General features: G+C 44.5%; 1 protein-coding gene across 2 annotated transcripts in view; it reads right to left on the bottom strand.

Annotated features, from left to right (window-relative positions):
- si:dkey-181m9.8 (E3 ubiquitin-protein ligase RNF31) overlaps nucleotides 1-21,543 on the bottom strand; it is a 156,095-nt gene extending 134,552 nt beyond the window's left edge. For both annotated transcript variants that reach the window (XM_034183161.1, XM_034183162.1), the window contains exon 1: nucleotides 21,445-21,543. In XM_034183161.1, coding sequence (XP_034039052.1) covers nucleotides 21,445-21,489 — 45 coding nt within the window. In that variant the 5' untranslated portion in view covers nucleotides 21,490-21,543. The remainder of the gene's footprint in view (nucleotides 1-21,444) is intronic.
- Nucleotides 21,544-22,664: the final 1,121 nt, after the last annotated feature.

Genomic DNA, 22,664 nt, shown 5'->3' with positions numbered 1-22,664 from the left:
GAAAACCCCCAGCCTAAGTAGCCTTATACTAGTTACCAAAAGCTCCATATCTCGTCAGCTCTTACCATGGTGAAGTCGGTTATGTTGACAAGTGAGTCGGTGATGCTATCCGCTAGCCATGTCTCTGTAAGGAAATTCAGGCAGCACTGCCGAAACGCTCCATCAGAATTAACCAATGCCTCCAGCTCCTCAGCCTTGTTAGGCAAAGTTCCCCATTATTATTGATGGTATAAAGGGCTTGTAGCGCCATCTCTCAGCTTTACCTTGGCTCCAGCTCGGCATCCCCTGTAAGGTTTCTTGATCTCCTGCGGATCGGATGTTTAAACCCACTCGATTTATGCCACAAGCAGAGGAGCTCATCCCGTGCATATTTAAACATGCACATCTTTCAAAATAAAAACAAAAATACCATCACACTCCAACACAAACACGAGCTAGTCAGACTTGCTGCCACCGCAGTTGGCACATGCGCAAAGTGATGTCACATTGTATGATATAATGTCCAAGTGACGTTCAAAAAGAACAAAGTGACAAAGAACAAAAAACACCCCCGCAATTTCTCATATTTAATCCCTCTTATAAAGAGCGGACAAGTATCATCCTTCTGTTCCTCTGTATATGACCCATGGTCATAGACATAAAGTCATGAGCTGACATGAAAGAACATGTCGATGTACATGCCTCAGGGTTGAGTGTTGTGAGGTTATATTCTACATGGCACAATAGGTGTTCTCCTGCTGTGACTTGCCATGACACAGATCCCAACAGCTGCTGCTTGCAACAGAGACGCCCATCGCAGTGAACAAACTCACAGAAAAAAGTCTCACTCTCTGTTCCTTTGTTCTGTGATTAGTTATTTTATGTATTTCTTATGAAAATACAACCCCTGGCAATAATTATGGAATCACTGGCCTTGGAGGATGTTCATTCAGTTGTTTAACTTTGTAGAAAAAAAGCAGATCACAGACATGACACAAAACTAAAGTCATTTCAAATGTCAACTTTCTGGCTTTAAGAAACAGTATAAGAAATCAGGAAAAATAATTGTGGCAGTCAGTAACGGTTACTTTTTTAGACCAAACAGAGGGAAAAAAAAAATATGGACTCACTCAATTCTGAGGAAAAAATTATGGAATCACCCTGTAAATTTTCATCCCCAAAACTAACACCTGCATCAAATCAGATCTGCTCGTTAGTCTGCATCTAAAAAGGAGCGATCACACCTTGGAGAGCTGTTGCACCAAGTGGACTGACATGAATCATGGCTCCAACACGAGAGATGTCAATTGAAAAAGGAGAGGATTATCAAACTCTTAAAAGAGGGTAAATCATCACGCAATGTTGCAAAAGATGTTGGCTGTTCACAGTTGACTGTGTCTAAACTCTGGACCAAATACAAACAACATGGGAAGGTTGTTAAAGGCAAACATACTGGTAGACCAAGGAAGACATCAAAGCGTCAAGACAGAAAACTTAAAGCAATATGTCTCAAAAATCGAAAATGGGAAAAACGAATGGGAGGAAACTGGAGTCAACATCTGTGACTGAACTGTAAGAAACCGCCTAAAGGAAATGGGATCTACATACAGAAAAGCTAAACAAAAGCCATCATTAACACCTAAACAGAAAAAAACAAGGTTACAATGGGCTAAGGAAAAGCAATCGTGGACTGTGGATGACTGGATGAAAGTCATATTCAGTGATGAATCTTGAATCTGCATTGGGCAAGGTGATGATGCTGGAACTTTTGTTTGGTGCCGTTCCAATGAGATTTATAAAGATCAATTTCAATTTTTCAATTTTTTTTTTATATAGCGCCAAATCACAACAAACAGTTGCCCCAAGGCGCTTTATATTGTAAGGCAAGGCCATACAATAATGATGTAAAACCCCAACGGTCAAAACGACCCCCTGTGAGCAAGCACTTGGCTACAGTGGGAAGGAAAAACTCCCTTTTAACAGGAAGAAACCTCCAGCAGAACCAGGCTCAGGGAGGGGCAGTCTTCTGCTGGGACTGGTTGGGGCTGAGGGAGATGACTGCCTGAAGAGAACATGTAAATTTCCACAGTCATTGATGATATGGGGCTGCATGTCAGGTAAAGGCACTGGGGAGATGGCTGTCATTACATCATCAATAAATGCACAAGTTTACGTTGATATTTTGGACACTTTTCTTATCCCATCAATTGAAAGGATGTTTGGGGATGATGAAATCATTTTTCAAGATGATAATGCATCTTGCCATAGAGCAAAAACTGTGAAAACATTCCTTGCAAAAAGACACATAGGGTCAATGTCATGGCCTGCAAATAGTCCGGATCTTAATCCAATTGAAAATCTTTGGTGGAAGTTGAAGAAAATGGTCCATGACAAGGCTCCAACCTGCAAAGCTGATCTGGCAACAGCAATCAGAGAAAGTTGGAGCCAGATTGATGAAGAGTACTGTTTGTCACTCATTAAGTCCATGCCTCAGAGACCGCAAGCTGTTATAAAAGCCAGAGGTGGTGCAACAAAATACTAGTGATGTGTTGGAGCGTTCTTTTGTTTTTCATGATTCCATCATTTTTTCCTCAGAATTGAGTGATTCCATATTTTTTTTCCCTCTGCTTGGTCTAAAAAAGTAACTGTTACTGACTGCCACAATCTTTTTTTCCTGATTTCTTATAGTGTTTCTTAAAGCCAGAAAGTTACCATTTGAAATGACTTTAGTTTTGTGTCATGTCTGTGATCTGCTTTTTTTCTACAAAATTAAACAACTGAATGAACATCTTCCGAGGCCGGTGATTCCATAATTCTTGCCAGGGGTTGTAGTAGTTTTTTTAACTAATAGCCCAACTTCATAGCCTTAAGAGTGTGCATATCATGAATGCTTGGTCTTGTTGGATTTGTGAGAATCTACTGAATCTACTGGTACCTTGTTTCCCATGTAACAATAAGAAATATACTCAAAACCTGGATTAATCTTTTTAGTCACATAGCACTACTATTATTCTGAACACTACTGTATGTACTTATTGTTGTATTTATTCGTTGTCCTGCATCTGTCTGATCTATGTTTTAATTTAACACGTCATGTGCACCGTCAGTTCCAGCTGACACTGAGTTGCTGGCCGGCAATCAGCTGAGAGGCGCCGTGTGTCCACAGCGCTATGAGCAAAGCAATCACGCTTTTCCCCAGTGTTCACGTCATATAACACAGAAACACATTAACATAAAGCAAAAATGTACAGTGGGGTAAAAAAGTATTTAGTCAGCTCCTGATTGTGCAAGTTCTCCTACTTAGAAAGATGAGAGAGGTCTGTAATTTTCATCATAGGTACACTTCAACTATGAGAGACAAAATGAGGAAAGGAAAAAAAATAAATAAATAAAATAAAAAAAATCAAGAAAATCACATTGTAGGATTTTTAAAGAATTTATTTGTAAATTATGGTGGAAAATAAGTATTTGGACAATAACAAAAGTTCAACTCAGTACTTTGTAACATAATCGTTGTTGGCAATGACAGAGGTCAAAGGTTTCCTTTAAGTCTTCACCAGGTTTGCACACACTGTAGCTGGTATTTTGGTCCATTCCTCCATGCAGATTTCCTCTAGAGCAGTGATGTTTTGGGGCTGTCGCTAGGCAACATGGACTTTCAACTCCCTCAACAAATTTTCTATGGGGTTAACCCTAACCCTAACATAAAGCAGAAATGCACCAATGTAACACAGAAACACATTAACATAAAGCAGAAATGTGCCAATGTAATGCATCTGTTAAGGATAGGAGTTATGGCAGCTAACTGAAACAAGGATTTCGGCGGACAGAGTAGAACCCCAGGATGCAGTTCAGCTCTGACACAGAGGATTGCGTTAAAGCACAGTTTTATTCAACACAAATGAGAATAAAACAGTCAAGGGTGGAGATAAAACAAATGGTAAATGGACTGCATTTATATAGCGCTTTTCCATCTGCATCAGACGCTCAAAGCGCTTTACAGTTATGCTTCACATTCACCCCGATGTCAGAAAACAGATGAAGGATATCCTCTTCATAAACTGGTGCTGGCAAACTGAAGACTCTTCATACCAGAGTTATCAAACTAAGGATTCTTTTTCTCAACTGGAGAGTTCCAAACACAGACAGAATTAATCAAGGTGTTTACGAGGGCTGTCAATAAAGTATAGGTCCTTTTTATTTTTTGCAAAAACTATATGGATTTCATTCATATGTTTTTACGTCAGACATGCTTGAACCCTCGTGCGCATGCGTGAGTTTTTCCACGCCTGTCGGTGATGTCATTCGCCCGTGAGCACTCCTTGTGGGAGGAGTCGTCCAGCCCCTCGTCAGAATTCCTTTGTCTGAGAAGTTGCTGAGAGACTGGCGCTTTGTTTGATCAAAATTTTTTCTAAACCTGTGAGGCACATCGAAGTGGACACAGTTCGAAAAATTAAGCTGGTTTTCAGTGAAACTTTTAACGGCTGATGAGAGATTTTGAGGTGATACTGTCGCTTTAAGGACTTCCCACGGAGCGGGACGTCGCGCAGCTCTTTTTTTAATGAAAGACGTACGGGCGGATTGCAGCATCGGCTCGCAGCCGCCGCGACGCTCCACCACAGGAAAAACACCTCTGTTGGAAGCCTTAAGGACAAGTTGGAACATGTCCAGCTGTTAAACAATTTCTCATATACTCACTCCACTCAAAGCCATCAAAAGCCACCTGGATTTTACAAATGGTTATCAACACGGAGGTGTTTTTCCTGTGCCGCCGCACCGCGCCGGCTGCGTCCCGACGCGCGGACCCGTCCGCACGGACCCGTCCGCACGGACCCGTCCGCACGGACCCGTCCGCACGGACCCGTCCGCACGTCTTTCATTAAAAAAAAAATCTCCTTTAACAGTGGAATATCCGGATAAAATGCTGAAAACCGACTTCTTCTGAAACTTCTCTGTTCTCTCACGACGTCCTGGATCAATAGAGCCTGAAATGTGGAGGTTTTCAGCTTGAAACAGGCTGACGACGGCGCCTGGGAGCGCTGCGCGATGTCCCGCTCCGTGGGAAGTCCTTAAAGCGACAGTATCAGCTCAAAATCTCTCATCAGCCGTTAAAATTTTCACCGAAAACCAGCTTAATTTTTTGAACCGTGTCCACTTCGATGTGTCTCACAGGTTTAGAAAAAATTTTGATCAAACAAAGCGCCAGTCTCTCAGCAACTTCTCAGACAAAGGAATTCTGACGAGGGGCTGGACGACTCCTCCCACAAGGAGTGCTCACAGGTGAATGACGTCACCGACAGGCGTGGAAAAACTCACGCATGCGCACGAGGGTTCAAGCATGTCTGACGTAAAAACATATGAATGAAATCCATATAGTTTTTGAAAAAAATAAAAAGGACCTATACTTTATTGACAGACCTCGTATTTTCTTCAAAGAGGATACAGACGGTGTTCCTTTCTTTGTGGAAGGTGAGTGTCAACACAAACAGAGTTCAAATTTAGAAGTGTCCTTTCTTCAAGGAAAGTGTTAAAACAGACAGAATAAAACTGACGACTTCTTCTTCTGATTTGTAGCTTGGGAACAATGGAACACCGCAGGAATCATAAATTGGAACACCGCAGGAATCATAAATTGGAACACTGCAGGAATCATAAATTGCCGTCGGGTAACGTTGTATTGTGAGGATGTGGCTTCCAGTCACGTTGAGTACCGTCACTTTGCCCTAACTTGCATTGAAACCACTTCCTTTCTGTGTCCTGTGCTCGACATAAAAAATTAAACGTTTCATTTTTGGCGTCTGATTTGCATCATCCTTTGCGTCCATCACAGTGTTGTGGCGTTGAGCTACATCATCTCGGCACTAGGTTGCATCCATGTGGCATCGTCATGACACCGCACAACACAACTCAAAGTGGGCCCGGTGTGGAAGGGGCTTTACCCTACTGTCTGGAGTATTAAGCTGTGAAGTTTCAGAGCTTAATACCTGATCAGTGTGGAGACACAGGGGAATCAACATTCAGATCACCTCACCGCGGGCAAAAAAAAAAAAACACTTTTGAAGATTCTTGGACCAGACTTTGTCTAGTCTACTTCCTTAAAACTATTATTACTCCAATGCCATGCCCATATTTCTGGTCCAATATGAGAAACACAAAAATGTGACATACAGCAACTGAGAGAGATTTGTTGGAACTGTTAGCTGCTGCTTGAAGTGTTCAAACCAAGATGTATTGTGAGAACCAAACAACAGTGCACTCTAACTCATGGCATAGCTCAGAGATGGTTCTGTTACAACTGGAATGCTATCGAGCGCAATGTACACACAGCGCGACGTACCATGTCTGTGTATCATTAATGGACCTGATATCAAATACATTCAAAGAAATAGATGACTAAATAGTAACTGCATCTTAACTTTACCTAAACTAGTGACATTCCATAAACAGCTGCCCTGCATCATCGGAATGTCATCTCTGGGATGCAAGTTTTTGTGACATACAAAAACGTACTCTGTAACAGCAAACAATAAATGAGTGTACATATTCCCATGCGCCAACGTAACATAGAAATGCACCAATGTGACGCAGAAATGCACCAACGTAATGTAGAAATGCACCAACGTGACGTAGAAATGCACCAATGTGACGCAAAAATGCACCAATGTGACGCAGAAATGCACTGTGACCCAGAAATGCACCAACGTAACTCAGAAATGCACCAACGCGGACTTCCGGGATGGTGAGGAGGCGAGCAGCAGCATAACTTCTTAGCTCCACGACGGTCTGTTGACCCCCTGATAAAAAGCTACTACAGTCCAGATAAAAGTTAATATAAATATGTCAGGGGGCAATAAGAAGAAGATTAGAACAAATGTGCAAGAAACTGTGAAAGGAGACTCTACACCCGCAGAGATCACGGAGGCTAATCCTGATGCTAACAAATTAGCTGAAAACACGACTATGGATGCTATCCAAGCTAACATTTTGGCAGCGCTGAAAAATGTCCAAGACGACATCAAAAGAGAGTTTAATGATAAAATCGACACTCTTAAGACTGAGGTGAGCGGCTTTAGAGAGGAAATGGTAAACCGTATGGATGGGCTCAACGCAGATTTAAACAACGTCACACAGAGAGTTGAGGAAGCCGAGCAGAGAGTGGCCGACATGGAAGAGTTCAGTGCCGATGTCAAAGACGCACTGGAGCACACATTACAACTGCAGATAGAGCTACAAACAAAACTGACAGACATCGAGTCCCGGACACGCAGAAATAATATCAGAGTCCATGGGATTGTGGAGGACGCTGAAGGAACAAACATCCAGATATTTATGGAGACTTTTATAAAATCAGAGGTCGCCCTCCCTGAAGTCAACTTGGCTATACAGCGATGCCATCGCTCACTCGGCCCCAAGCCCCCACACGGCGCTAATCCCAGATCCATCGTGATACACTTCCTTGAATATAAGACGAAAGAGTTAGTGCTCCACTCCGCGTGGCGTAAAGGCAATATCCAATTCAAAGGAAGACGGGTCTATTTTGACCAAGATTATCCGAGCGATATTCTTTTCAAACACAAAGCTTACAATCATGTGAGAAGGGCACTTAAGGAAAATGGCTACCGCTTTCAAACTTTATACCCAACCAGACTACATGTTTTTTTAGTGGAGACGGAGACAGCGCCGTCTACAACAGTGTGGAGGATGCCTCGAAGGACTTGGAAAGAAGAGGGCTTTTGTCAGCAGGAGCGGAGGATGCAGTGGACGAGGCAGTCTCGCCAACTACCGGAGCAAGACGACCCGGGTTCACGCGAGTGACAAAGAAGTGGAGCAAAGGAAAGCTGACGAGGAGCATCCAAGAAAGGCTGAGAGTGTTTAAACGAAGCACAGTTTAATGCATCGACCTTTACATAGGAGAACAGTACAACAGATGTGTAAAGTGAGTTCTAATGATGACTGACAGGCAGTCGGGGAAAGCGCTTCCTCACTTTTTGCTGTCACGATGGACAAGCAGTGGAGAGTGACAGCACTGAGAGGGCCTCCCTACTTCCACAGGGATCCCCCTCCCATTACTGAAGGTGGACTTTTGCTTCACTTTTGGAGGTCACGTATGTTCAATGTTCATGTGTTTCTATGTTCTTTTTTGCAGACCTACTTGTGTTATTTAGAGCATCTATTAAGATATAGCTCATATTTTGGCAATGTTGGATAAGCAGAAGTACACAGTCGTCACCCTTAATGTAAATGGTCTACATGATGTTTTGTGTCGGACGCAGCCCGGAGAACCGACCAGCGTTTGAAGGACCCAGTATAAAATAAGCAGAGCACGGTACAAAGGATAACAGAGTTTAATGAACATAACAGTGCTGTGAAAAATATAAAAGTGCGCGGTCTGGCGTGGTGGATTGCGGGTGCGCTCCCAGCAGCGCTAACGGTCCGGAGCCAGAACTGGTTCGGACCCAAGGACCCCGCCGACACCCCCCAGGTGGCCGCGACAAACCGAGTCTGTGAAAGAAGGAATCATTATGTGAGTCCACACTCAACACACAGAGAGACCGCTCAAAGGTGCACAAACAGCAAACACTTCCTGGCTTAATTACTAATCAGCTTCCCACCCTGCAGGCATGGAACATCCAGTTCACAAAACTCCACAGCAGTGGAAGCTGATTAAACGACTACATACAGCTCAATATAAGGTGTGAGGGACACCATATTTACTGACTGTATAAATGTTAGTCACAAAATCTAACGTACCTCAGGAAGTGTGCTGACGAGCGTGAGACCTCACCCTCTCCTCTTTCACAGACCATGCATCAAACCTGGACGTTCTCTGCATCCACTGATGATGAGATGGCTCTCGAGACACGATCTCACCCGTCTGGTCACAAGGTCGAGTCTCTGGCAAATACACACTGTGTACTCCAGACTTAAATGCCACCATGTTCCAATCCATGTAGATGCACCACAGCTGTGAGTCCTGACGAGCCGCAGGTGATCAGGGTGAGGTCCTGATAAACTCAGCTACACAGCCACTCAGTCCCAAATGCAAGCCACCTGGAAGGAAAAACAAAAGACAGAAACAAAAAGGCAGCCAGGCCCCCCAGCCATACAACACATGATCCTATTAAAAGAAGCAAAGTGATTGCAAAATGAAAAGGGGAAAATACAATATCATATTTTGGCAAGAGACACATGAAAAAATACGTAAAATGGGTTTCAATAACATATACTACTCCTCAGTTAATGAGGGTCATTCAAGAGGAGTTGCTATTCTAATACCAAACAGAGTAAATTTTCAGTGCACTTCATAAATAAGTGATAAAGATGGACGTTACATATTAGTTAAAGGTCACATAGACAACAAAGAAGTAACATTGTTAAATGTATATAGACCACCAGGTAAAGACAAGAGTATTATTAAGAAAATGTTTGACCTTATTGCCACAGAAACATCTGGGGTATATGTGCAGGTGACTGGAACATTTGTCACCTGCACATATAGCCAAGTGCTTGCTCACAGGGGGTCGTTTTGACCGTTGGGGTTTTACATAATTATTGTATGGCCTTGCCTTACAATATAAAGCGCCTTGGGGCAACTGTTTGTTGTGATTTGGCGCTATTTAAAAAATTGATTGATTGATTGATTGAACCCCTATAATGATTCTTCCAGTAAAATTAAAAAGTCTCAATCAGAAGCAAATTTTACCAAGAAAATGCTTAACGAATTAGGGTTAATAGATGTATTGAGAAACCTCCATCCATCTGGAAAAAGCTATACATTCTATTCACATTCCCATCAAGTACATTCAAGATTAGATTTTTTTTTTTTTACGTTAATGTCAGACAGACACAGAATTATAAATTGTACTATAGGGGTTAGAGACGTATCTGATCACGCAGATGTTTGTTTGATGCTCCATTTAAATAATGATAAAAAAGAAACTCTATGGAGGCTTAATACAAGCCTTCTTAAGGATGAAAAATTTCATGACTTTGTGGAAAGAGAGTTTAAGGATTATGTGATAAGTTTTCAGTTCAAAATTATCGTCCAATTAATATTTTGTCTACGGTGTTAAAGGTCTTGGAGAAAATTGTAGCTGAACAAATGACTCAACACCTCATCATTCAACCTTCATCCGATGCAGTATGGCTTTAGAGCTAGACATTCCACAGAAACGGCAATTTGCTTTCTCACCGAAAACATAAAATCATTACTTGATAAAGGTGGGGTTGTTGGAGCTATATTTCTTGATTTCAAAAAGGCCTTTGACACCGTGAACTGTTGTGAAAGTGTAGTGACACGGACCCACAACAGAGGGCGCAAATGAACGGCCAATAGATGAGCCAAAAGTAACAATTTAATGTTGTGAAATGTGCACAACGAATATACAGACAACCTCAGAATATAATTACAGTCAATCCACAAAGGTGACGTGTGGGCAGGCTCAAGGATAGAAGACGTCTGTCCTGAGAAGAGCCGGAACCACACGATTTCCGCCGCCACAGAACCTGGTGAATACTGGAGCCACCAAGTCCCGAATTCCCAGGTGATCACCGTCCCCGACTGTCGGATCTGGTACTGCTGGCGAGAACAAAGACAGTCAAGTGTGGGTGTGTGTACACCCAGTAACAACAACGGTGGGAATGCCACCTCCACCTCTCACTCAGAATGCTGATGTATTTACAGTAATCCCTCAGAGGAAAAGAGTGCCGTCCTGCACTCACTCAGCCTCCACAGGAAGAGGGACCGGTACTCCTGCAAACACTCACAATATACAGCTTAAGATAAACACAAATGGCTGATGATATTACCTCCAATGAAGTATGATATCTCGGCGATGAGGTGGAGATGACGCCTGGGTTTTATGGAGTGAGATGATGAAGAATGAGTGACAGCTGTCAGGAAGTAATGAGTAACAGCTGTCACTCCCGGCTGTGTCCGTGGCGGCAGCGCCCTCTCGTGCCTGAAGCCCGCACTTCAGGCAGGGCGCCCTCTGGTGGTGGGCCAGCAGTACCTCCTCTTCTGGCGGCCCACACAACAGGACCCCCCCCCTCAACGGGCGCCTCCTGGCGCCCGACCAGGTTTGTCGGGGTGTCAGCGGTAGAAGTCGGCCAGGAGGGCCGGATCCAGGATGAAGCTCCTCTTCACCCAGGAGCGTTCTTCGGGTCCATACCCTTCCCAGTCCACCAGATACTGGAACCCCCGGCCCATTCGACGGACATCCAGGAGCCGGCGCACTGTCCAAGCCGGCTCCCCGTCAATGATCCGGGCAGGAGGCGGCGCCGGACCGGGAGCACAGAGGGGTGAGGTGTGGTGAGGTTTGATCCTGGAAACATGGAAGACCGGGTGGATCCGCAGTGAAGCTGGGAGCTGGAGCTTCACTGCGGCAGGGCTGAGGACTTTGAGGATACGAAAGGGGCCGATGAACCTGTCCATCAATTTAGAGACTGTACTTGCAGGGGGGATGTCCTTCGTTGACAACCACACCTCCTGCCCGGGCTGGTATGCAGGGGCCGGGGACCGCCGGCGGTCTGCATGGGTCTTGGCCCTCGTCCGGGCTTTCAACAAGGCAGAACAGGCGGTGCGCCACACCCGACGGCACCTCCGAAGATGGGCCCGGACCGAGGGCACACCGACCTCTCCCTCCACCACGGGAAATAATGGGGGCTGGTACCCCAAACACACCTCAAATGGGGAGAGGCCGGTGGCAGAAGACACCTGGCTGTTATGCGCATACTCGATCCAGGCCAGATGGTTACTCCAGGCCGTCGGGTGCACGGATGTTACGCAGCGGAGGGTCTGTTCCAGTTCCTGGTTGGCCCGCTCTGCTTGTCCGTTCGTCTGTGGATGGTACCCGGACGAGAGGCTCACGGTGGCCCCCAGTTCCCTGCAGAAGCTCCTCCAGACGTGTGAGGAGAACTGGGGACCACGGTCAGAGACGATGTCGGTGGGTATCCCATGCAGACGGACGACGTGGTGGACCAGGAGGTCTGCTGTCTCCTGGGCTGTTGGGAGCTTCGGGAGGGCCACGAAGTGGGCCGCCTTGGAGAATCGGTCCACTATCGTGAAGATGGTGGTGTTTGCCTGGGACAGCGGGAGGCCGTGACGAAATCCAGGCTGATGTGGGACCAGGGGCGATGAGGCACCGGTAACGGCTGGAGAAGTCCTTGGGACCTTTTATGGTCTGCCTTGCCCCTGGCACAGGTGGTGCAGGCCTGGATATACTCCCGGACGTCAGCCTCCATAGACGCCCACCAGAAGCGCTGCCGGACAACTGCCACGGTCCTTCGCACCCCTGGATGACAGGAGAGCTTGGAACCGTGACAGAAGTCCAAGACAGCAGCTCTGGCCTCTGGTGGGACGTATAAACGGTTCTTCGGACCTGTACCTGGGTCCGGGCTCCGTGCCAGGGCCTCCCAGACGATCTTCTCCACGTCCCAGGTGAGGGTGGCCACGATAGTGGACTCTGGCAGGATGGGCTCCGGTGGATCCGACAGTGCAGTTTTGACCTCCTCTTCGTGTACCCGGGACAATGCATCCGACCTCTGGTTCTTGGTCCTGGGGCGATAGGTGATCCGGAAGTCAAAACGCCCGAAGAACAGTGACCAGCGGGCTTGCCTGGGGTTCAGCTGCTTGGCGGTCCTGATATACTCCAGGTCCCGATGGTCAGTGAAAACCGTGAACGGCACAGAGGCTCCCTCCAACAGGTGTCTCCACTCCTCAAGAGCCTCTTTCGCCGCAAGGAGTTCTCGATTGCCGACGTCATAGTTCCGTTCAGCCGGGGTCAACCTGCGTGAAAAGTAGGCACACGGGTGAAGAACCTTATCGGTCTCTCCGCTCTGGGACAGCACGGCTCCTATCCCTGAGTTAGAGGCGTCCACTTCAACCATGAACTGGCGGCTAGGGTCGGGCTGCACCAAAACTGGCGCAGTAGAGAACCGTCGTTTCAACTCCTTGAACGCGGCTTCGCACCGATCCGACCAGGTGAAGGGGACTTTTGGGGAGGTCAGGGCTGTCAGGGGGCTAACTACCTGACTGTAGCCCTTAATGAACCTCCTATAGAAATTAGCGAAGCCGAGGAACTGTTGTAGCTTCCTACGGCTTGTTGGTTGGGGCCAATCTCTCACCGCTGCAACCTTGGCCGGATCAGGGGCGACGGAGTTAGAGGAGATGATAAACCCCAGGAAGGACAAAGACGTGCGGTGAAACTCGCACTTCTCGCCCTTCACAAACAGTCGGTTCTCTAACAACCGCTGCAGGACCTGACGTACATGCTGGACATGGGTCTCAGGATCCGGAGAAAAGATGAGAATATCGTCCAGATATACGAAGACGAATCGGTGCAGGAAGTCCCGCAAGACGTCGTTAACCAAGGCTTGGAACGTCGCGGGGGCGTTGGTGAGGCCGAACGGCATGACCAGGTACTCAAAGTGACCTAACGGGGTGTTAAATGCCGTCTTCCATTCGTCTCCCTTCCGGATCCGAACCAGGTGATACGCATTTCTAAGATCCAGCTTAGTAAAGATTTTGGCTCCATGCAGGGGGGTGAACACGGAATCCAACAATGGCAACGGGTATCGATTGCGAACCGTAATCTCATTCAGCCCCCTGTAATCAATGCATGGACGGAGTCCGCCATCTTTCTTGCCCACAAAAAAGAAACCTGCCCCCATCGGGGAGGTGGAGTTCCGGATTAGCCTGGCAGCTAATGAGTCCTGGATGTAGGTCTCCATTGATTCGCGCTCAGGTCGTGAGAGGTTGTACAGCCTGCTGGACGGGAACTCAGCGCCTGGAACCAAATCAATGGCACAATCGTACGGACGGTGCAGGGGAAGGGTGAGTGCCAGATCCTTGCTGAAGACGTCAGCAAGATCGTGGTACTCAACCGGCACTGCCGTCAGATTGGGAGAGACTTTAACCTCCTCCTTAGCCTGTAAACCGGGAGGAACCGAGGATCCTAAACACACCCGATGGCAGGTTTTGCTCCACTGAACCACCACCCCAGACGGCCAATCAATCCGGGGATTGTGCTTCAACATCCATGGGAAGCCCAAAATCACGCGGGAGGTAGAAGGAGTTACAAAAAACTCAATCTCCTCCCGATGGTTTTCCAGACCCACCAGAGTTACTGGTTGTGTCTTGTGTGTGAGTAAAGGGAGGAGGTGCCATCCTAGTGCCCGAACCTGCAATGGCGAAGGAAGCGCCACCAGAGGGAGCCCTACCTCCCTTGCCCATCTGCTGTCTAGCAAATTCCCTTCTGACCCCGTGTCCACCAGTGCTGGGGCTTGAAGGGTTAAATCCCCGCTCAGGATTGTAACTGGAGTCGTGTGGCAATCTGTGTGTGTTTCACATGAATGTTTTGTACCCCCCCTTAGCCCAGTCTCTGAGGGCGGTTGTTGTTGTGGCCGTTTGGGCAGTTTCTCTGTGTGTGCTCTTTTGAGCTGCAGAGAAAACACTCCCCGCGGATCAGCTGCTCATTTGGCCCTGTGCGTTTCCCTAACAACGTCAGTAGGGGGAGCTGTTGCCCCAAAGATTCTGCTGGCTGTGGAACGTGGGGAGGGCGGCCCCTTTTCGAAACCGGAAGGGAGAGGGGCGGGCGTATCTGGCCACGTCCTTCGCCTCGCTCCCGACGGCGTTCCTCCAACCGATTGTCTAACCGTATAACGAGATCAATAAGCCCATCTAAATCCCGCGGTTCCTCCTTAGCAACCAAATGCTCCTTCAGGACTAACGACACTCCGTTTATGAAGGCGGCGCGGAGCGCAACGTCATTCCAGCCGGACCTCGCAGCCGTGATGCGGAAGTCGACTGCAAATTCGGCTGCACATCGGCGCCCCTGTCGCATTGACAGCAGCATTGTTGAAGTGGTCTCTCCTCTGTTAGGGTTATCAAACACTGTTCTGAACTCCCCACAAACCCAGTGATGCTGATAACAACCGTGAGTTCTGTTTCCCAGAGCGCCGTAGCCCAGGCGCGTGCATTACCCCGAAGCAGAGCCATCACATAAGCTATTTACCTAGCATCTTACGCGTACATGACGGGACGTTGTGCCGAAGACGAGCGAACACTGCATGAGAAGTCCGCGCACTGCGTCTCCACACAACCTCCGTACGGCTCAGGAGTGCTTGTATGCTTCAGGGATGGTGGGAGGGGTTGTTGAACCACCACTGGAACGTTCATATCCTGCACAGGGTCGGCAGAGGAGGAGCTGCAGCAGCGCCCCTGATGCGCTCGCCGCCATCTGCGCGGAGAAGAGCCTCACCCTGCGGTTCAGGAGGATGTTTTGCTCGGTCATTTGATCCAACGAGCCGTAAAGGCGGTGAGAATGTGCTGTAGCTCACCAATCACGCCTCCTGCAGACGCCTGCGCTCCCTGCTCTCCCATTGGTCGTTCAACAGCCGGGTGACGCCCCTCGGAGTCCATGACGCTGGCCGAGATATCCTGTTGTGAAAGTGTAGTGACACGGACCCACAACAGGGGGCGCAAATGAACGTCCAATAGATGAGCCAAAAAGTAACAATTTAATGTTGTGAAATGTGCACAACAAATATACAGACAATCTCAGAATATGATTACAGTCAATCCACAAAGGTGACGTGTGGGCAGGCTCGAGGATAGAAGACGTCTGTCCTGAGAAGAGCCGGAACCACACGATTTCCGCCGCCACAGAACCTGGTGAATACTGGAGCCGCCAAGTCCCGAATTCCCAGGTGATCACCGTCCCCGACTGTCGGATCTCGGTACTGCTGGCGAGGAACAAAGACAGTCAAGTGTGGGTGTGTGTACACCCAGTAACAACAACGGTGGGAATGCCCACCTCCACCTCTCACTCAGAATGCTGATGTATTTACAGTAATCCCTCAGAGGAAAAGAGTGCCGTCCTGCACTCACTCAGCCTCCACAGGAAGAGGGACCGGTTACTCCTGCAAACACTCCACAATATACAGCTAAGATAAACACAAATGGCTGATGATATTACCTCCAATGAAGTATGATATCTCGGCGATGAGGTGGAGATGACGTCTGGGTTTTATGGAGTGAGATGATGAAGAATGAGTGACAGCTGTCAGGAAGTAATGAGTAACAGCTGCCACTCCCGGCTGTGTCCGTGGCGGCAGCGCCCTCTCGTGCCTGAAGCCCGCACTTCAGGCAGGGCGCCCTCTGGTGGTGGGCCAGCAGTACCTCCTCTTCTGGCGGCCCACACAACAGTGAACCATGATATTTTATTGATGAACTGCAATGATTTAATTTTCTCCTGGGGCGTTAAAATGGGTTGAGTCGTATCTGTCAATAGGTCACAATCTGTAAGAATTGGTAATTATCACTCACCTTCTCTCTGTCTTAATACAGGAGTGCCCCAGGGCTCAATTTTAGGGTCCACTATTATTTTCATTATATATAAATAATCTCCCGTTGGTCTGCCAATTTTGTTCACTCAAAGTATGCTGCGATTCTGTTCTTTATGTACATGGAAATTAATGTTACAGCAGGTCGTGACAAATTAACACAGTCTATGGCTGATGTGCAACATGGCTGAGGAAAATTGTTTACAACTTAATGTATCAAAAACTGTTGCAATGTTTTTACACGATCTAAAAAGTCTAGTCACTGAACCAAATGTCTATGTGGCAGGGGAAAGGATCAAAGTGGTGTCTGAATATAAATATTTAGGGGTCTGGCTTGATGCCACATTCACATTTAAACACCAGGTTAAAAAAGTGTGTCACAAAGTTCAATTTAGCCTCTCTAATTTTCGTTACCTCCGGCCTCAACTATCTGTACAAGCAGCTAAAGTTTTTACGCATGCAATGATTTGATCACATATTAAATACTGCCTGACTACATGGTCCAATGCAAATTGCAACAGCACTCAGCCCCTAGAGACACCTTTATAAACAAACTATCAAAGTATGGATAGGAAGCCTCAGCGCTACCACCACTGTGCTATTTTACAAAAATATAAACTTTTAAACTGGCAAAATATGATGAATATGTAAATTTCTGTCTCTTGTTAAAGTTATAAATGGTCTGTCCCTCTCCCCTCTGGAACCGTTTGTGAATGTAAGGTTGCTGCTGTTTGTAACACCAGGGGAGCCACTAGAGGAGACTGTGTGGTCCCACTGAGGAGAAGTGCTTTGGTCAGGCTTCTTTCTCTGTGAGGGCAGCACAAGAGTGAAACACAGTACCTGTGGTCATTAGAGAAATGACCACTTTTAACACATTTAAGGTTAATCTGAGGAAGTGGCTCGTTGACCATCAAACATGTCAACACCAAATCTCCTGAATATTCTTAGAAAATATATTTAACCTGCATGTTTTTAATGTTTACTAAATTGTATAATAATGTGAAGTGTTTTATGTATGTATTTTAACTAACACTTATTTTTAGGGTGATTGCTACCACCTGTCCAGGGACTGCAGATGAAAAATAGCTGCTAAGGCTAATTCTGGTGCATTTACAGAAATGTTCATTAATGTACATTGTCCCTGTCAAATAAACTAATAAATAAATAAAATAAATAAATGTGGACCATAACAATAATGAGGAGACCTCTCCTAGTATTGTGTGGGATGCCTCAAAGGCAGTGCTGAGGGGCAAACTAATTATGTGGTCCTCACTAAAGAAAAAAGAAAAAGAAAGCAGTATTAAAAACATGCTTGACAAATTAAAAGAATTAGAAATGGAATACATAAAAAATAAAGACAGTGTTACTCTAAAAAAGATTGATGAAACAAAACATAGTTTGAATAGACTATATGAGGATCAAATGGAGAAAAAATATAAATTTATGAAGCAAAATTATTATGAAAACGGCCCAAAATTGAAGAAACGTCTTGCATGGAGAAAACATAAGCAGCAGACGGATAGATTTGTAAATAAGGTGAAGAGCCCCATCGACAACAAAATATGTCATGAACTGAAGAGTATTCAAAAATCTTTTGTAGCATACTACGAACAGCTGTATACTCAACCTCACTCACAGAGTCCACAAATTATAAATCGTTTTCTTTCCAAACTTGATTTACCATCTATAGCAGGGGTAGGCAACCTGTTCCAGAAAGAGCCATGAGGTGCAGGTTTTCTTTGCAGCCACTGACTCCACCAGGTAATTTCACTGATTAACTGATTCCATCTGCTCAAAGTGATATTAATCAGTAAAATCACCTGGTGGAGTCAGTGGCTGCAAAGAAAACCTGCACCCTCATGGCTCTTTCTGGAACAGGTTGCCTACCCCTGATCTATAGGAACTGAACAAAATGCCAGGTTAAACAGACAAATAACAGAGGAAGAAATTAATAAAGCTATCTCTAAATTAAAAGGAAATAAAATGGCTGGAGAAGATGGTTATCCAGCAGAATGGTACAAACACTTCAGACATCAAATAATCCCTTGCCTAAAAAAATGTTTTAATTATATTTTAAAGGGTGGACAGGTACCACCATCCTGGAGAAGAGCAGTCATATCTGTGATTCATAAACCTGGTAAAGATAAAACACAATGTGGTTCTTATCGTCCAATATCCGTTCTAAATATTGATTATTGCATATTTGCGACAATACTAGCTAAGAGGCTTGAGGTTTTGATTCCAGAATTGACAGACATTGATCAGAGTGGTTTTGTATGCAACAGACAGACTCATGACAATATTAGACGTGCTCTTCACCTTATTCATAAAATGAAAAACTTAGAATCTGTTGCAGTTAGTCTAGATGCTGAAAAAGCATTTGATTCTGTTAGTTGGGAATATCTTTATTTAACACTCAACAGATTTGGTTTTAACACAAACATAATCAACTGTCTAAAACCATTATATGAATCACCCTCTGCCAGAATCAAGATTAATGGGGACCTTTCTGACACTGTATATTTGAAAAGGGGCTGTCATCAGGGCTGCCCCCTCAGCGCTATTTGCACTTTTTATTGAACCTTTGGCTCAGGCTATTAGAGAACATAAAGATATTTCAGGTATTGTAATAGGAGACACCACAAACAAAATCTGTTTGTATGCAGATGATATCCTTTTGACATTATCCAACCCAACAGCCGTTTACCTAACCTTCTGACACTTTTGTTTGAATTTGGCTCATATTCTGGGTATAAACTAAATTTACAGAAAACTCAAATTATTGCTTTTAATTATCAGCCAACCATGGAAATTTCTAAGATAACAAATTTTAAATGGAAAGGCAATATCTTTAAATATCTTGGAATATTTATACCAAAGGATATATCTTCACTTTATGATGAAAATTATAGAAAACTTACAGCCAATATTAAATTTGATTTGCAATGATGGGCATTAATACCAATGAACATGTACAATAGGATTGAAATAGTTAAAATGAACCTATTACCAAGGTTACTTTATCTATTTCAAGCATTGTCAATTGAAATAACCTTCACACAATTTAAGGAGTTAAATGTTATCAAATTTTATATGGGGAAACAAAAAAACCAAGAATACGATTTCAGATTTTACAATTACGGAAAGAAGAAGGTGGATTAGCTCTACCATGTTTGGAAAGTTACTACAAAGCAGCTCAGTTACGAGTACTGATAAATTGGTGTGACCCCAGTTGTGGGGCTAAATGGAAAGAGATAGACCAGTCTTACTTTGATATACCATTACAATCTATGGTTGGTGATAAACCACTATTGAAAATACATTCAGAATCTCGTTTATTGCCCTCTTGGATAAAATCACCAATAAATGTGTGGAATAAAATACTTAAAAACAAGAATGTTGAATCAAAGGCCAAAATATTACGTTGGCCAGTTTACGATTCTGAATTTTTACCAGCAAAAACTGATAACAGATTTCAACAGTGGTCTCAAAAAGGTATCACTGGTTATTGGGTTATATCAACAAAAGGTATACTGAAAAGTTTTTTGGAGTTTTCAGACAAATATAATTTGAACAGACGTGACCTTTTTAGATATTTTCAACTAAGACATTATTTTGATAGAAAAATTAAATATGAAGAAGAGGATTTGGTGAAATATTTTCTTGAGGCTTGTAAAAGTAATGCGCTGAAGAAACAAATAACAACAGTGTACAAATGTTTACAAGTATTTAAGAATATCTCTAGTACGCACATTATAGAAGCTTGGGAAAAAGAGGCTAATATTACAATATCAGAGAATGAATGGTTTGATATATGTAAAACTGTCACGATTACTTCCAGCTCTGGTCTTTGGAGAGAATTTGCATGGAAGACTGTCATACGTTTTTTTGTTACACCTTATGTTAAGAGTAAACAGTGCAATGACCCTGATAAGGCTCATTGTTACACATTAAAGCAGGACATTTTCATATATTTTGGGACTGTGCGAAGATCGCACCCTACTGGTCAACGGTGATAACAGCAATCCAAAGCATCATTGGATCAACTCTGTCATATGGGTTTACTGAAGCATATTTAGGACACATTTCTTGTGGAGTGCCAAAAGGGCAATTCTATGATAACGGAATTACAACAGCAGAAAAATCTGGACATACTGCATCTAACGACTACAGATTAGGTCAGATTGTAATTCCGTTACCGCAGAATTGCCCAAAATCACAAAAATATCTTCTGTCAGTACTGTTGGTTGGAGCAAAGAAAGCTATCACCAGAAAATGGTTGTGTAAGGACGCACCTTCACTTTCTGACTGGATTAAAGTAATTAACTAAATTTATGACATGGAGAGGATGACTTTCTCATTGAGGCTGGCTGATAATAAATGTAACAGATATTGGGAGAAATGGGTTGACTATATCAAAACACTGAATCTCTAAAGGGGTGACGTACTGTATCTTGACTTACAAGCTATCAACATATATTTGCAAAGTCTAGTATTGATGCTCAGCCCTGTTTTTCCTTTTTTATGGTCTGCTCGCCTTTGTTGTTTTATTTTTATTTGTTATATATGTAACAAAAATGTTTAAACAATCAAAAAATAAAGTTAAAAAAAAAAAGAAATGCACCAACGTGACGCAGAAATGCATCAATGTAATGTAGAAACACCAACAAAGTCTGACCCTGACCCAGTCCATGAGCGAAGTCTGACCCTGACCCAGTCCATGAGCGAAGTCTGACCCTGACCCAGTCCATGAGCGAAGTCTGACCCTGACCCAGTCCATGAGCCAGGTCTAACTCTCAGGGTTACATATATTCTTCGGCATGGTTGCTGTAGTAACCTTCAACAGGAAAAGTTGCACTGAAAACATGACTGAGGACATTCTGTCAAAAAATAAAATAAAATAAGACAAAGTTTCGACTTTAACTGTTGACTCAACATAAAATAACCCACGCGCAGAACAGCGAGCGACGACATAAAGAATGACTGACGTCATTTCGTCAATCAAGCCTGACAAGAAGGGAGTGGCAACATGGCGACACCGCTGCACCGGATTAAACGAAACGCTAACGTGTGTCACGTCTGTGGAATAAAGGTGTAGTTTCAGTAGTTCAGCTTTGTCACCTCATTTAAAACGTGCAGCTCCTCCTGAACATCAACTTGCGACATCTTTCCATGAACAAACAAAAACAGCTTCTTCTTCTTCTGTCCGGTAGCTTTGATTTATCTTGGCGCTTTACTGCCCCCTGCAGCCTGAGAAAGAATTAACATCAGGTTCTCGTGCTGTCAAACCAAAATTTGTACGTTTGAAAAACCTCAGTCTTCCTCATTTTTTTGTGTTAACAGACAGTTTATAGTTTAAGCATTTGAATGTGCAAAATGATGTGGTCCTGACAAGTGTTTAAAAAGTAAGATTTTGTGATGCTACACCTTAATTTTTCTGTAAAATTGTAGCGCACATGCAGGACTGTCCCATACAGAATTCAATAACTTTCTTGTTGATCTGATTGAATTCTGTCTGATTGGTGGATCAGATTGTCCTGTTTACATGCACCGTGATTACGATCCGATTCCATCAGCAGAGCAAAATCCCATAATGCTTTGCGTTGTGACGTCTGCCGTTTGTGAGTTGTACCCGGAAGCCGCCCGTATAAACAACGGATTTGTTTTCTGGAGTAATCGAGATTACTGTTATTCTTTGCACGTTTCTTTTGAAACTGCAGCATCAGAGGAACATGCTTCTTCTTCAGGACTTGTTCAGACAGAGACAAATTTGGTGGAATGTGTTTTTACGCGATGTGGCACAGAGCACGGTTACATCATGTTTAGTAAAACCGTAATGAAAACCCCAACGGATTAAACAGCTGATTTACGAGCCAAATTAAAATGAAGCCTTGGAGATCAGACAGAGCTTTGAGGAAACGAATCATATCCCTCAAATAACTGACAGGACTCACAGACACATGTAGGTTATTTCTGAACATCTGCTGTTTTCATAGACCCACAGACAGTAACATCACATCTACCACTTTTATGACTTCTGCACATTTTTTTTCTGTGGCTTTTAGGTAGAGCCCAGAGGTGTAAAACTCCGGCTTCAGAAAGTAAAAGTCCAGCCGCACATCTGTTCCATCTTCCTAATAAACCAGCTGATTGTAATTAGTTCAGTTCTTGGGGCAGGTGGATGAGCTCATTATTGAGATCACGTGTGTTAGGTAGTGCAGCAGATAACTGAAACAATCCTTCACTTGGTGATACAACCATCAGATTTCTGTGTAGGCTCTCAGTTGTCCAGGTGGTCTCCATAGTAGAGAAGCTTGAATCTTCGACTGGACTGGGTTGCT

Source organism: Thalassophryne amazonica, chromosome 12 (genome assembly GCF_902500255.1).
Source record: "Thalassophryne amazonica chromosome 12, fThaAma1.1, whole genome shotgun sequence".
Classification (NCBI taxonomy): domain Eukaryota; kingdom Metazoa; phylum Chordata; class Actinopteri; order Batrachoidiformes; family Batrachoididae; genus Thalassophryne; species Thalassophryne amazonica.
Note: the sequence above shows the minus strand (reverse complement) of the source record. Positions and strands in the feature narration are given on the sequence as shown.